Source organism: Rhinopithecus bieti, unplaced genomic scaffold (assembly GCF_001698545.2).
Source record: "Rhinopithecus bieti isolate Rb0 unplaced genomic scaffold, ASM169854v2 scaffold_31548, whole genome shotgun sequence".
NCBI lineage: Eukaryota > Metazoa > Chordata > Mammalia > Primates > Cercopithecidae > Rhinopithecus > Rhinopithecus bieti.
This window is the reverse complement of record NW_016814470.1, coordinates 6,063,975-6,078,795: the sequence shown is the minus strand read 5'-3', so window position 1 is coordinate 6,078,795 and position 14,821 is coordinate 6,063,975. Positions and strand designations below refer to the sequence as shown.

The 14,821-nt window shown below is 45.1% G+C and overlaps 1 protein-coding gene across 3 annotated transcripts in view; it reads left to right on the top strand.

The window, feature by feature from the left end:
- SLC24A1 (solute carrier family 24 member 1) overlaps positions 1 to 14,821 on the top strand; it is a 48,049-nt gene that overhangs the window by 8,598 nt on the left and 24,630 nt on the right. For 2 of the 3 annotated variants that reach the window (XM_017851091.1, XM_017851088.1), the window contains exon 3: positions 3,859 to 5,874. In XM_017851091.1, the coding sequence (XP_017706580.1) occupies positions 3,985 to 5,874 (1,890 nt within the window). In that variant the 5' untranslated portion in view covers positions 3,859 to 3,984. Of the gene's footprint in view, positions 1 to 3,192; positions 3,245 to 3,858; positions 5,875 to 14,821 lie in introns of those variants that run through there. The other variant, XM_017851089.1, reaches the window with a different exon arrangement.

Genomic DNA, 14,821 nt, shown 5'->3' with positions numbered 1-14,821 from the left:
AAATATATAAATCAAATATATTTAATAAATAAATTTACTTATAAATAAATAAATTTGTTTATTAAATACATTCATTGTTTGCCAGGCACTATTCTGGGCTCTGAGGATTCAGTGATGAATAAGACAGGCAAGGTCCCTGTCTTCTTGGAGTTCACCCGCTCTAGTAAGAGTTGTACTAATTAATCAGGTGATTGCACAAATAAATGCACAGTAGAACATTGTAACAGTGAAATGCATGGAGACCTGTTGACCCCTCTAACACAATCTGATTGTGATACCTAAAAGCAGAATAACAACAACAATAGTACCTGGCATTGTTAATATGTTTTACAAATTAATTAATCCCCACAACAACGCTATCAAACAGGTAATGTCATTATCATCCTCATTTTACAGGATGAGAGGTTTATAGCAACTGAGAAGTTAAATAACTTGTCCAAACTCACATGGCTAGTAGAGAGGATGCTTCCATTCTTGGTTGAGCAGCCAAATTTCCTGCTGAATTTCAAAATGTGCCAGAATCCCATGATAATAAGACAGAAGAAGCTGTGTTTACCCCCAACAGGTAGGATTTAGGTTAGACTCCAGGAAGAACTCCTTGGCAACATTTATGAACATATAAGAGAAAGGAATCACTTTTCTGAGGATTTCCTTCTCCCCTGAATTTTTTATATTGAATAAACAACATTATAAATGTAGAGGAGTTGTTTCAGAAAAAAAGATCACTCATTTTACTTTGTGAATTATGTTCTTTTTTTCATCTTTCTGGGCCAGTTTGAGACTGTGGTACACAGTGGCATGAAAAGGGAAAGAACTAGGTTTGGTTCTGCCCACAGCAGCATAAAGGCAAGGACGTGTAACTAGCAGACCTTAGGCCCTGACCCCAGGCTTCCAACATCCAGAGTGACCCCAGCATACTCAGAGATGAAGCCAGCTCTTCCACAGTGGGTGGGCACTCCTGTAGACTTCAGCAGAGGGATCTGGTGACCTTCTTACTGTTCCAGGCCACTCAAGGTGAAGCAGGGCAGAGGTGAGGCTGTGAGGATTACCTGCTATTTCAGATGAAAGTAACCCAAAGCATCACGCACCCAGGTACTCTGGAGGAAACAGGAAATGGAGAAAGGGACAGTCAGTAAATATCAGGCTGAGTTAGCTGAATGATTGAAATGGCTTCCAGATCAATGATTAGGATGATGAGATCCCACTACCTTACCCTACTCCCACTTTGATCAGCTCCAAGTCATGGACTAGAGGTGCAGGGAGCTCAGTGTGCCAACTCCTCAGGTATCTTGGGATGTCCCAGCCTGCTCTGGGGAGATCTGTTAGTGCCCTCTACACCAAGAATTTCCTTTAGGCCTAATAAAATAGATTTTATATATGAATTGCTTTGAAGTTTGCATGGTGTTTTCTCTATAATCTTTGTTTTTTATTTTGATTCTCACATTCACCTTACAGATAGGTAGGACAGATATTATTATCCCCACATTTACTTGTAGGTTACATTAGAATCACACAGCAGCAAGTCGAGCCTAATGCTAACTGAGGCCTTCTGATCTCTTAAGCCCCAGGCACCTTCTGAATCTTTCCAAAACTTTCCACCATCTAAGCATGGAAACCCTAGACCACCTGTATTCTCATAGCTTAGAAACAAGTTTGAGAAATCTCCCCAGTTCCTCCACTGACTTTGCAGGCCCACAGTGAGCCCATCTGTGTCCCTGGTGGAAGGCCCACTCTCTCAGGCTTGGTCAGGCGCACTGGGACCCAGAACTTGTGCAATGCCCTGATAAGCTTCTTAGAGGAGGTGGGTATTAGCCACGATCGGATATTCTTCCCCTGAGCTGCCCTTCACACCCGACCCTGCCTTGAATTAGGATTCCATAGGAGAGCTGGAGGCAGGAGAATGGGGTGTTCCCTGCTGTCCAGCTTCAGATCCACTCTTTGAGATCTTGGATTCTGATGAGTTTCCAGAGCTGAGAAGACAGCCAGATGCCAAGATCTGAAGGTAAATGATGTAATTAGGTAGGAGTGATCAGCTGGGGTGCCAGCTCAGCTCTGTTACGTAACACAGGAACATCAGAAAGAGAGAGACTCTCTGAAATTTCTGTTGGAGATACGAGTGGGCTTGCTGCAAAGTGTTGAGTTCATGGCAAGGATCGGGGGGCTGCAGGGAGATAGTGGAAAGAAAATTACAGAAATCAGGGACAAAGAAGGAAGTTCACTTATTCCTACTTCTCCTTTTGCTTGTCCCTCTCTTGCTTTTTAAGACAAGTGCCTTTGCATGTCCAATTAGTGTGGCATGCAAGAAAGAAAGGGGAGTTAGGAGGCTCATCTGTTTGGCTACTCACTAACTGTGTGATGTTAAGCAAGTCACATCTCCTCTCTGGACTTCTGTGTTTTCATATCTCAGATGAGGAGTTGTACCAGACAGATTCCATGGGTTACTCAGCTCACTTCTAATATATCATATGCAAAACCAATCATTTCCAGTTATTGTTTTGTAGTAGTGTGTGGACATTAATTAGAGATTTAATAAATACTTACTTGGGCTGGGCCTCAATACCCTTCTTTATAAAATGAGGATTCTTTGTGGGCCTTTCATGTTCTTCCCTCCTTCATTCTTGTGTAAAACTAGCCTTTCCGTTCAGTGCTTTTCTTTTTCTTTTTTTCCTTTGAGACAGAGTTTTGCTCTGTTGCCCAGGCTGGAGTGCAATGGTGTGATCTCGGCTCACTGCAACCTCTGCCTGCCAGGTTCAAGCAATTCTCCTGTCTCAGCCTCCCATGCACCTGGGATTACAGGCATGTGCCACCATGCCTGGCTAACTTTTGTATTTTTAGCAGAGATGGGGTTTCACCATGTTGGCCAGGCTGGTCTTGAACTCCTGACCTCAAGTGATCTGCCCGCCTCAGCCTCCCAAAGTGCTGGAACTCCAGGCATGAGCCACCATGCCTGGCCTGTTCAATGCTTTTCATATGTTTTTACTCTCTCAACATTCCCCTGACACTGTTATTATTCATATTCTAATTTAATTTAAATTAAATTTAAAATATTATAACATGCACATGATAAAAAGGTCAAACTAATGGACTATACAGTGAAAATAAGCCGCCTTCTGACCTTTGATCCTCAGTTTCCCTTACCCAATTGTCCTTCCAGAGATTATATTTGCATAACCAATATATATGTTATCATGCCCATTTCACAGATGAGGCACCAAGGCTCAGCCTGTCCAGGATGACACAGCTGGTAAGCAGCAGAACGGGGAGTCTAGGCCTCAACTCCATTTCCCATGATCCTCCCACCATGCTGTATTCTCTGGGAAGCTCTATAACATTAACTTTTAAGCTTTGCCCACTCTGGATGGTGGAATTGTTTTAAGTCAGTCCAGAAAAATACATGGAGCCTTAATGTCCCTGGCAATGCCCTCCACTACTGCCTCTTTTTGTCTATAGCTTAGAGCCATATCTCCCTACCTCCTTCCTGCCTTTGATAAGGTGAGACCTGTGGCCTGGCACCAGCTATGGATGACTGAGCTCCCAGCATCTTAGGCTTGGACCTGAAGAGTACTGGCAAATCTTTTGCTGAGAGCCCAGGGAGACTCCATAGAGCACTCCGGCCCCAGCTCAGGAACCTGGGCTGCTGGCAGGCCTACATAGTACAGAGGACCCCTAGGTACTCTTTCTTTTAAGAGTAGGCATTTTCCTCTGGAGCAGGGGACAGGAGTAGTTTACTCTTGCAAAGACCCCATGCATTATACTTTTGTGTTCCTGGGGCTTCTATTATCACTTTTTTCCATATGAGGCTGTTACGGATCCCAGATCTCCTCTTAGTGGTAAGTAATCTCTTTTTCTACCATCTAGGTTTGTGGATACCCCCTGGCTGGGCTTCATGGAGAAATCTTCTCTGATCACCAACCTGAATCCCAGAGTAGCCTCCATCTTAGGACAGAATGAGAGGCCTTCTGTAACCAGATATAACTGGCCAGCATGGGGAAATTGATCAGGATGGGGCCGCAAGATAGGCGGTTACTCCGGACAAAGCGGCTTCACTGGAGTCGCCTCCTCTTCCTACTGGGAATGTTGATCATCGGTTCTACCTACCAGCACCTTAGGAGACCCCGGGGCCTTTCCTCATTGTGGGCAGCAGTCTCTTCTCATCAGCCTGTAAAACTGGCCAGCCGGGACCTCCCCAGTGAAGAGATGATGATGGTGAGCAGCAACCCTCCAAAACCTAGCTCTGAAATGGGGGGTGAGATGCTGGTACCCCAAGCCTCAGTGGGCAGTGATGAAGCAACACTGAGCATGACAGTGGAGAATATTCCCGATATTCCTAAAAGGACAGCCAAGATGATCCCAACAACAACCAAGAATAATTATAGCCCAACAGCAGCAGGTACAGAAAGAAGGAAGGAAGACACCCCAACATCTAGGAGAACACTGACTTACTACACCTCAACTTCAAGCAGACAAATAGTAAAAAAGTATACCCCAACACCCACAGGAGAAATGAAGAGCTACAGCCCAACTCAAGTCAGGGAAAAGGTGAAGTATACTCCTTCCCCACGTGGTAGAAGAGTAGGCACTTACGCTTCATCCACATTCATGACAATGGAAACAAGCCATGCGACCACCCCCAGGACAACAGTGAAGGACAGTGACATTACAACAACCTATAAAATACTGGAAACCAACTCTCTTAAGAGAATAATGGAGGAAACTACCCCAACCACTCTCAAGGGAATGGTTGATAGCACCCCAACTTTTCTGACACATGAGGTAGAAACAAATGTCTTGACTTCTCCAAGGAGCATCGTGGAAAAAAACAATCTGTCTCCCCCCAGAAGAGTGGAAAGTAACAGCTCAGCCCATCCCTGGGGGTTAGTGGGAAAGAACAACCTGAAGACTCCCCAGGGAACAGTCCTGACGCATACCCCGGCCACCTCTGAGGGGCAGGTGACAATAAGCACCATGACAGGCAGCAACCCATCAGAAACCAAAGCCTTCACTGCTGCCTGGAGTGTTAGGAATCCCTCACCGAGGACCAGTGTGTCAGCCATTGAAACAGCCCCAGCCACAGTCTGGAGGCTGGCAAAGAAACCTTACACAGCACCCAGCACCTCAACAACCCCCACGGTCAGGGCAAAGCCGACCACGCAGGTCCATCACTGTGTGGTTGTGAAGCCAACCCCAGCCATGCCCACCACTCCCTCCCCAAGCCTCACAACGGCCCTGCTCCCAGAGGAGCTCAGTCCCAGTCCCTCAGTGCTGCCTCCCATCTTGCCAGACCTCCCCCCGAAGGGAGAGTACCCCCCAGATCTGTTCAGTGTGGAGGAGCGGCGGCAGGGCTGGGTGGTCCTGCACATTTTTGGCATGATGTATGTGTTTGTGGCCTTGGCCATTGTTTGCGATGAGTACTTCGTTCCAGCCCTAGGTGTCATCACAGACAAGCTGCAGATCTCTGAGGATGTGGCAGGCGCCACATTCATGGCTGCTGGAGGCTCTGCCCCTGAGCTCTTCACCTCCCTCATCGGTGTCTTCATTTCCCACAGCAACGTGGGCATCGGTACCATTGTGGGCTCCGCTGTGTTCAACATTCTCTTTGTCATTGGCACTTGTTCCCTCTTCTCCCGAGAGATCCTCAACCTCACCTGGTGGCCCTTATTCCGTGATGTCTCCTTCTACATCCTTGACCTGATAATGCTCATCCTCTTCTTCCTGGACAGCCTTATTGCCTGGTGGGAAAGCCTGCTGCTGCTGCTGGCCTATGCCTTCTATGTGTTCACCATGAAGTGGAACAAGCAAATCGAGGCCTGGGTGAAGGAGCAGCTCAGCAGGAGGCCAGCGGCTAAGGTCATGGCCTTAGGAGACCTCAGCAAGGTAAGGACAAATTGGTTCAGGCTTCTCTAGCCCCTTTGACATGAAAGGATGTGGCGAAGCCAGGACCTGAAGAGAAGGTGCTGGATCAGACCTCAAGAGATGAATGCTCTGGTTCCCTTACTATTTATTCAACATTTATAGAGTACCTATTCTCTGCCAGGCACTGCGCTGGGGCCTTTGTAAGCATGACATTGGCTCAACCCTTAATCACCCAATAAACTGGTCATATTATGATCCCCATTTGCAGGAAAGGAAACTGAAGCCTAAAGACGTTAAACCACATGTTCAAGGTCACACAGCAAATAGGCAGTGGAACCAAGATTTGAGCTCGGGTTGGTATGACCAGGTGTTTGGAAATGACATTTGAGCAGGGCTTTGGAGAATGTCCAAGAAGATGCCAGGCGAGGAAAAATGATAATCTTTTCCATGTGCATGGCATTCAGGGTTTAGCTAGCACCCTCATTTTCATTTAATCCCGTTAGTTCACATTCCAGACTTGGATGGGGTCTGAGAAGGGGGAGGCTTTTATATTTTTGTTTTGTTCTGAAAATATTAGAGAAGATGGGAGCCCTGTTCACCCACTGACAAGCTAGTCCTGGGGGCAGAGCCCCTCTCTCTGTGCGCATTGGAGACCAGACACCAGGAGCACCAATCCTGGGGCTTTCTCCTGACCCTTGAGTTCCTTTCCAAGAACTTCTCTGCCCACTTGAGGGACCTTTCTGTTAAATTCATTGGATGATTCAATAACCTGGAAGATGATTAATTGCAGAAGTGATCTCTGAAAATTCATTCCAAAATTTTTTGGGTTTTTTGGGTTGGGAGTAACTGGGACTACAGGCACATACTACCACACCCAGATCATTCCAAGTTTTTTGTTCCTTGAGACTCTAAAGTGAGGGTACCTTAGGGAACACAGACCCCACTTCTCTCCTGCTCCTAAAGGGTGAGTTTGGGTAAGGGTTGGCTCACAGCCTGCCTATTCCAGGTCTCAGAGAAGCCGCTGGTGTGAGCAGAATTTTGCATGCAGAGTGGAAGGACTTAGCTACTTAATCCAGAGCAGTTTTAATGAGTGAGCAGGATGGAGACCAAACTCAGCAATGTGTCTGTGAGATATGTGAGGCAAGGGAGATTAAATGCACTTCCTTTAGACTTTTTAGATAACATGTTGTTCTGGCCAAAGCATGGAACAGAGAGCCAGGAAACCTGGGTTCTAATCTGATTCTGCCTCTAATGAATTGTGTGACCATAGACAGGTCCTTTGCCCTCTCTAGGAGAAATGATAGAATCCAACTAATCGCTGAAAGGTCCCATCTAACTCTAGCATTCTATGATAATGTCTCATGTCCAAGTGAGTTCAGTTCTGTCAGGACCCAACACAATGGTTATGTGTCTGATCTGGTCAATTGAGCTTCTATTGTGTCATTTGCAGATGGTCCAAAAAGGAAATATCCTGCCCAGGGTCATACAGCCAGCAGGTATCAGAACTGGAACAGGAACCCAGTCTCCTAATTCCCCAGTCAGTGCTATTTCCCGCCAGACTATCCTCCATGAAGCCAAAGACTTCAAAAAGAAAGAGAGGCTTAGAGCATTACAGAATTTAATACAAGGAAACAGGAACCTCTCTCCTAATGCAGTTATTAGGGCAGGCCTTGCTAAGTTCTCAGGGGTGGCCATGAAGTCCTGGTATTCTCCTCTGAAGAAAATGCCAATACTTTGGTGTACAACAGGCCAGCAGTTTCCAAAGTGCCTCTGACTTGCTTCCTAGTCCCTCATAATAATTCTGTTTTTATTTAAACTCTACAAACTCTGAACTTTCCATTTAATCTGAGTTAGACCATCAAAGCAAAGCTTGTGGGACAAATGAAGCATAATCATGATTTCAAAAGAGAATACATAACCTATGAAGGGACTCTTCGAGGGCTTTAGCAGCAACTCCTTGCCAATTAGTAAGCACAGGGATGATTACATCTCTTCTTATTTGTCAAAATAGATCCAGTATGAATTTTTTTTTTTTTTTTTTTTTTTTTTTTTTTTTTTTTTTTTTAAGAGACAGGGTCTTGTTCTGTTGCCCAGGCTGGAGTACACTGGTGCACTCATAGCTCACTGCAGCCTAGAACTCCTGGGCTCAAGCAGTCCCCACCTCAGCCTCCCTAGTAGCTGGGATGTGCCACCATGCCCAGCTAATTTTTAATATTTTGTAGAGATGGGCGCCTCACCATGTTGCCCAGGCTGGTCTTAAACTCCTGGTCTTAAGTGATCCTCCTGCCTCAGCTTCCCAAATTGCTGAAATTACAGTCATGAACCACCACACCTGGCCCCTTTAGCATTTTTTAAATGTCATCACCCCTTCAAGGATGCCTTATTTCCCTTTAACCAGGTCATAAGTCTGGTCACATCAGGCTTATCACTGCCACTAAATGGGGAACTAATTTTTGTACCTCCTAAAGGGCCAAGCCCAGTGTCTTTTTCTTAGAAGAAGTTCCATAAGTATTTAGTTCAGTTTCCTCAGGGAATCCTAAAAGTTCCAGAACTCCAGTTTAGTGAGACAAAGGAGTCAGGGGTTGAGAATCCATGCTTACAGAGAGCCTATTCCATACATACATTGTCTTAACAATTTCTCATAAAACCATACAAGGAATAGATTACCTTCATCTTGCAGATGAGGAAACTGAGGCTCAGAGAGGATAATTAACTCAGCCAAAGTTACACAGCTACTTGGTGATCCTTACTATTGATCAGGAATCACTATATTTGGGTTTTAAGCCACGTTCCACTGCTGACTATTCCTGTTACCCTGGGCAAGTCAATGCAATACAACAAACCGTTATTATTAAGTTAAATGAAAGCCAGTGTGGGAAATAAAAAGATTGTATCCAGTAGAAGGGACAAGCCTAGAGAAGATTAACTGCAGTGAAGTGAACCCTGGGCAAAATGCTACAAAGTTACTTTGCTTTTCAAACAGGCCTTAGGTTGCTCATCTGTAAAGTGAATGGATGAGCTATGCAGAAGTTGGCAAACTTTTTCTGTAAAAGTCCAGACAGTAAATATTTTAGGATTTGCAAGCCATATAGTCTCTGTCAAAGCTACTGAACTCTGTCCTTGTAGTGTGAAAGCAGCTACAGATAATAAATAAACTAATTGGAATGGCCACGTGGTATTTTACTAAGAGCAACATATTTGCAGGTATTCTTCTTCCTGAGCAACTTGGAAACATACAATCAGCAGAGAACAATCTATTTTATTACTGGATATTCACCCACCTGATAGCTGTTGAATTTCTGAGCTCAACAGCTCAGAATCTGAGGATCTTTCACTTTACTGTTCATTCTGCCCTGATTATCTAGAATAAGGATAAAGGTGTTTTAGGAGTGATTCTAATCAGAATTTACTTAAGAATATTTCCAGAAAAAAATAAAGGACTTAGCATCGAACACAGACATATAGTAAGTATTTTAGAGTCTCACTTTTGACACTGGCTGAAAAAATTCAAAGCTAAAATTATTTTGGACAACATTGTCAGATTGACATATATTGGTTTGAGGATGCCTTTTATGACCCCAATAAGGAAATGGTAAATGTTTGCGTAGTTATCAACACAGTCTAACTCTGAGCACAGGCTCTCTCTCTGAAACTTAGTTTTCAAGTATACTTGGTTTTGAAGCTCTCAGTGTATTTGTTCTGGCCAAAAATGATAAATCTCTGATATGCCTTGACCATGCATAGTCACGGAAAGCCAACAGACAGCAAAGCGGAGGCACTAGGCTGGCTGAAAAGCCTTATTGGTATTTGAAGGACAGCAGGGGCCCTTTTTTATACTTGACTAGATTAGCCAGGAAGCACCAGCCATCTGCATGAGATGTATGATTAGCAAGACAGTCCTGTGGAAAGCCAATGGCAAAAAGGTATGCAAAGCAGAGAAAAGAGCCTAGTTGGGGCTCCTTTGGAAGCTCCATATCCATACTCTTCCCTCTAGAATACTCCTGGGGAAAAGTCTGCCATTCTCTCCTAAATGCACTGGGGGCTATTTTCATCCTGGAAGCACTTATTTATTTATTTATTTCTGAGACAAGGTCTTGCTCTGTCACCCAGGTTTAAGTGCAGTGGCGCAAGCACGACTCACTACAGCCTTGACCTCCCAGACTCAGGCAATCTCCCTCCTCAGCCTCCTGAGTAGCTGGGACTACATGTGCATGCCACCACACCCAGCTAATTTCAAAACTTTTGTAGAGAAGGTAGGGGGTGGGGAGGATATGGGGGTGTGTCTCACTATGTTACTCAGGTTGGTCTCAAACTCCTAGCTTCAAGCAGTCCTCTCACCTTGACCTCCCAAAGTGCTGGGATTACAGGTGTGAGCCACCGCACCTGGTCCCTGGCAGGATTTTAAAAATTAAACCAATCAACAAGACCTCAAGCAGACAAACCTGCTACCTGTTGAGGGACTGGTCCTCCCCTTTCTTATCAGGGTTGGCATTTATCCTAAGGGCTTCTATCAGTGACCTGTAGAGCCAGCTACCTGCTTTCGAGGCAAGGGGCTGTGTGCAGGAAGCAGCTGGAACTCACTGTGCTGCCAAAGGGCCCACCCTAGCCTGGGCTGAGGGGTTCCCTTCTTCGACTCTTTGAATAATAATCAGCTTCCCTCTAATTGTCAGGAAAAGATGTTAAGAGTAGAATGCTCAGTTTTAGGGTTTCTCTTCATAAAATTTTCTTAATCTTTTGGCCAGGTGTGGTGGCTCACGCCTGTAATCCCAGCACTTTGGGAGGCCGAGGTGGGCGGATCACTTAAGGCCAGGAGTTGAAGACCAGCCTGGCCAACAAGGTGAAACCTCATCTCTACTAAAAATACAAAAATTTGCCGGGCATGGTGGCACGCATGCAGTGCAGTTTCTTGGGAGGTTGAGGCAGGATAATTGCTGGAACCCAGGAGGCGTAGGTTGCAGTGAGCTGAGATCATGCCACTACACTCTGGCCTGGGCAACAGAGCAAAACTATGTCTCAAAACAAAACAAACAAAAACAAAACAAACAAAACAAACAAAAACAAAACAAAACCAAAACCTAACCACAATATTAAAAACATAAATCTTAAGCTTTCAATGTTCACCTGCTAGTGGGTGCTAGCAGATGACAAAATGGATGCATAAGAAACAAACAAATATTAACAGAAAAACTCAAACATCTGATCACATCTAGTTTAATAGTTTGTTGTTTTCATGGATATGTGTAAGCTTGTAGTTGAGATTCTACATGCATTCATAAAACCCAGTAATATTTTCTCCTAGTGCATGTGATGGGATTCAATATGAAACTAGATATTCATGGTGTTCTACAGAGAACAGCATAATGTCTAGATGCCCTGCCACCTGAATTAATTGGAAATATACAGCCAACAGAATTTTTTTTAGTGTGAGGGAGTGGACATATGGATGATAAACAAGTAAAATAAACTAAGATGTTAATTGCAGCATATGACAAGTGCTGTAAAGGAAATAAACACGGCATGTGATAGAGAGTGATTGTAAATAATAGTGGGCCCCCTTTAGTGAGGGAGAGTGGGGGAGGTCTCTTGGAGGATAATTTCAAGTAGAGATCTGCAGAATGAGAAGGGAAACCACCCCATGGCCTTTGACACCCCATGGCCTTTGACAAGAATTTCTGAAAGGGGGACCAGCATTTGCAAAAGCTCAGAGCTGGAAAAGAGAGCTTGGCACATTAGAGGAAAGAATAAAGGCCAGTGTGGTTAGTAATAGGGAGAGGGGTTCAGAATACCACTGGAGAAGAGGGTGGGAGCTACTAGTTTGGTGCAAAAGTAATCGTGGTTTTTGCCATTACTTTTGCTTTTAATGGCAAAAATCGCGATTACTTTTGCATCAACCTAATACTCCATGAAGGGCCCTGTGCATCAGATACAGAGTTTGGATTTTATTTTATTTTTATTTTGGAGACAAAGTCTCACTCTGTCGCCAGGCTGGAGTGCAGTGGCGCGATCTCGGCTCATTGCAACCTCCACCTCCCGGGTTCAAGCGATTCTCCTGCCTCAGCCTCCCAAGTAGCTGGGGCTACAGGTGCACGCCACCACACCCAGCTAATTTTTGTATTTTTAGTAGAGACGGGTTTGACTATGTTGGCCAGGATGGTCTCGATCTCTTGACCTTGGGATCTGCCCGCCTTGGCCTCCCAAAGTGCTGGGATTACAGTTGTGAGCCATCACGCCCAGCCTGGATTTTATTTCAAGCTCAACAGGTGAATGAAGTAATGAGAGTCCTCCCTAGCTGCTGAGTAGAGAATGAATTGTAGGTGTGCAAGAGTGGAAGCAGGGAGTCCAGTTAGGAGGCTGTTGTGGGCTGTCTATATGTGTATGTATTTGTGAATGTTTTAAGACAGAATTATCTGGACTTGGTGTGAAGTGGATATGGAAGGTGAGAGAATCAGGAAAATCAAGGATCCTGCTGATCTTTTTGGCTTGAGCAGCAGGGTGGATGGTAGTGCCATCCACTGAGAAAGGATAATAAGTTTAGGGAGACTCAAGAGTTCCCACTTTGGAATAGTGAGTTTGGGTGCTTAGGTCACTTCCAAGTGGGTATATCTGGGAGGCAGTGGCACAAATGAGTCTGAAGCCCAGGAACAAAGTCTGGGCTGGAAACAGAAAACTGTGAATCACCAATGAATGTATGGTAATTAAAATCAAGAATTGCCTGATGCTAATCTGAAAGAGAGATAGTCTGGGAGTAATCCCTCAAGAACCCCAACATTCATTCAGCAAACATTCATTGAACATCTTTGTATGAGGCCTGTGATAGGTCTGGCCTGTGATAGGTCTGAATAAAGCACAGTTCCAGCTCTCAAGGAGCTTAGTCTAATGGAGGAGGTGGAGTTAATCTAGGTTTTGTGGGGCCCGATACTCACTAAGAAAAAGAATATAAAACTATTGCCACAAAATTAGGTGCAAGCCTTGGAAGGGATTTGTGTAGGAGAGTGATGAGCCCTGAAGCTTAAGCTTCATCATCTCCATGGTAAATCCTTCTCAGTGGGAAAGGCAGATAAGTAAAGCAATAGTTTACACTGTCATGTGTAATGGTATAGGTAAATGCTGAGGGATTTAGTACTGCAGAGGGCCGACATCTCAACAGACCAGAGGGTCAGGGAAGGCTTCCTAGGGGAGGGGATACTTAGGTGAATCTTGAAGGACAAGCAGGAATTCACTGACTATATAAGGGCTAGGGAGTCTCGTAGGCATGTGCAAAAACCAGAGAAATGAGAGGGCAAGAAGAGACTGTAGCCACCAGCTGCATACAGCTGTTGAGCCCTGGAAATGCGGCTAGTCTGATTCGTGATGTGCTATGAGTTTAATGATATACACTGGGTTTCAAAGGCTTAGTCTGAAAAAATGGTTGTAAAACACCCCAATATTTGTAATATTAATTACATGTTGAAATTATATTTCAGGCATATCAGGTTAAAGTGTAATTATTAAAATTAATTTCACGGCAGGGCACACAGTGCCTCACTCCTGTAATTCCAGCACTTTGGGAGGCTGAGGTGGGTGGATCATCTGAGGTCAGGAGTTTGAGACCAGCCTGGTCAACATGGTGAAACCTTGTCTCTACTAAAAATACAAAAATTAGCTGGGCGTGGTAGCAGGCGCCTGTAATCCCAGCTACTCGGGAGGCTGAGGCAGGAGAATCGCTTGAACCCGGGAAGCAGAAGTTGCAGTGAGCCGAGATCTCGCCACTGCACTCCAGCATGGGTGACAGAGTGAGACTCCGTCTAAAAAAGTAAAAAAAAAATAATTTCACTTGTTTCTTTTACTTTTAAAAAATGTGGCTACTAAAAAATTAAAATTACATATATGGCTTGCATTATATTTCTATTGGACAATACTGGACTGCAAGTAAGCAGGAGGCTGCGCTAAGTTAAGGAGTTTGGACTCTTACTAGGTGACAGTAGGGCTCCCAATGTGTTGGGAGGGACATGATGTGCTTTGCTCAGAAACCCACTCTGGCTGAGGGGTGGTGAATGTACTGGAAGAGGAACAGATCACAAGTCAGGAGGCTGTGCAGGACTGCAGGCAGGAGAGAGCAGAGACAAGGTGAAATGTGAGAACTCTCAGGAAGGAGGTCTGACAGCTAATTGGGTGTGGGCTGTGAGGGAGAGGGAGGAATTTGGGTAGACTTCTGGGTTTCCAGAATAGACAAATGGAGTGGATTGGGGTGTAATACTGTATTCAGTGAAGGGCTAAAGTGAAGTGTGTTCTACCTGAGAGAATCTGGGCGAAGGTAGGGCTCGGACAAGGGATTCAATAAATATTTGTTGAATAAATGTTTTTAAAAAATTTAAGACTAACGTGTGGTTCAGGAAATGTGTTATGGATGGTCGAGAACAGGAATTGCTGTATCAGTGGGAAATAGCAAATGGAGGTCAGGAGGACAAGCCATCTAGGGGCTACCATGGTGTGCCACCTGAAGTTCCTATAAACAGCTGCAAGGGATCCCATTGCTCATCTTCAGCAAGAGGCATGAAGACATCCTCTTCTGTTACCTCAGCCTCTTGCTAATTGTAGGAGAAGAAAGTGGGGGTAACTGGGCTGAAGAAAGAGCAGGGAGAATGTTGTGATGTGAGAGATGAATGTGTTTGTGAAAAGTGCATATTCAGAAAGCCCCTACTGGCCGGGCGCGGTGGCTCAAGCCTGTAATCCCAGCACTTTGGGAGGCCGAGATGGGCGGATCACGAGGTCAGGAAATCGAGACCATCCTGGCTAGCATGGTGAAACCCCGTCTCTACTAAAAAAATACAAAAAATTAGCCGGGCGAGATGGCGGGCGCCTGTAGTCCCAGCTACTCGGGAGGCTGAGGGGAGAGAATGGCGTAAACCCAGGAGGCGGAGCTTGCAGTGAGCTGAGATCCGGCCACTGCACTCCAGCCTGGACGACAGAGCGAGACTCTGTCTCAAAA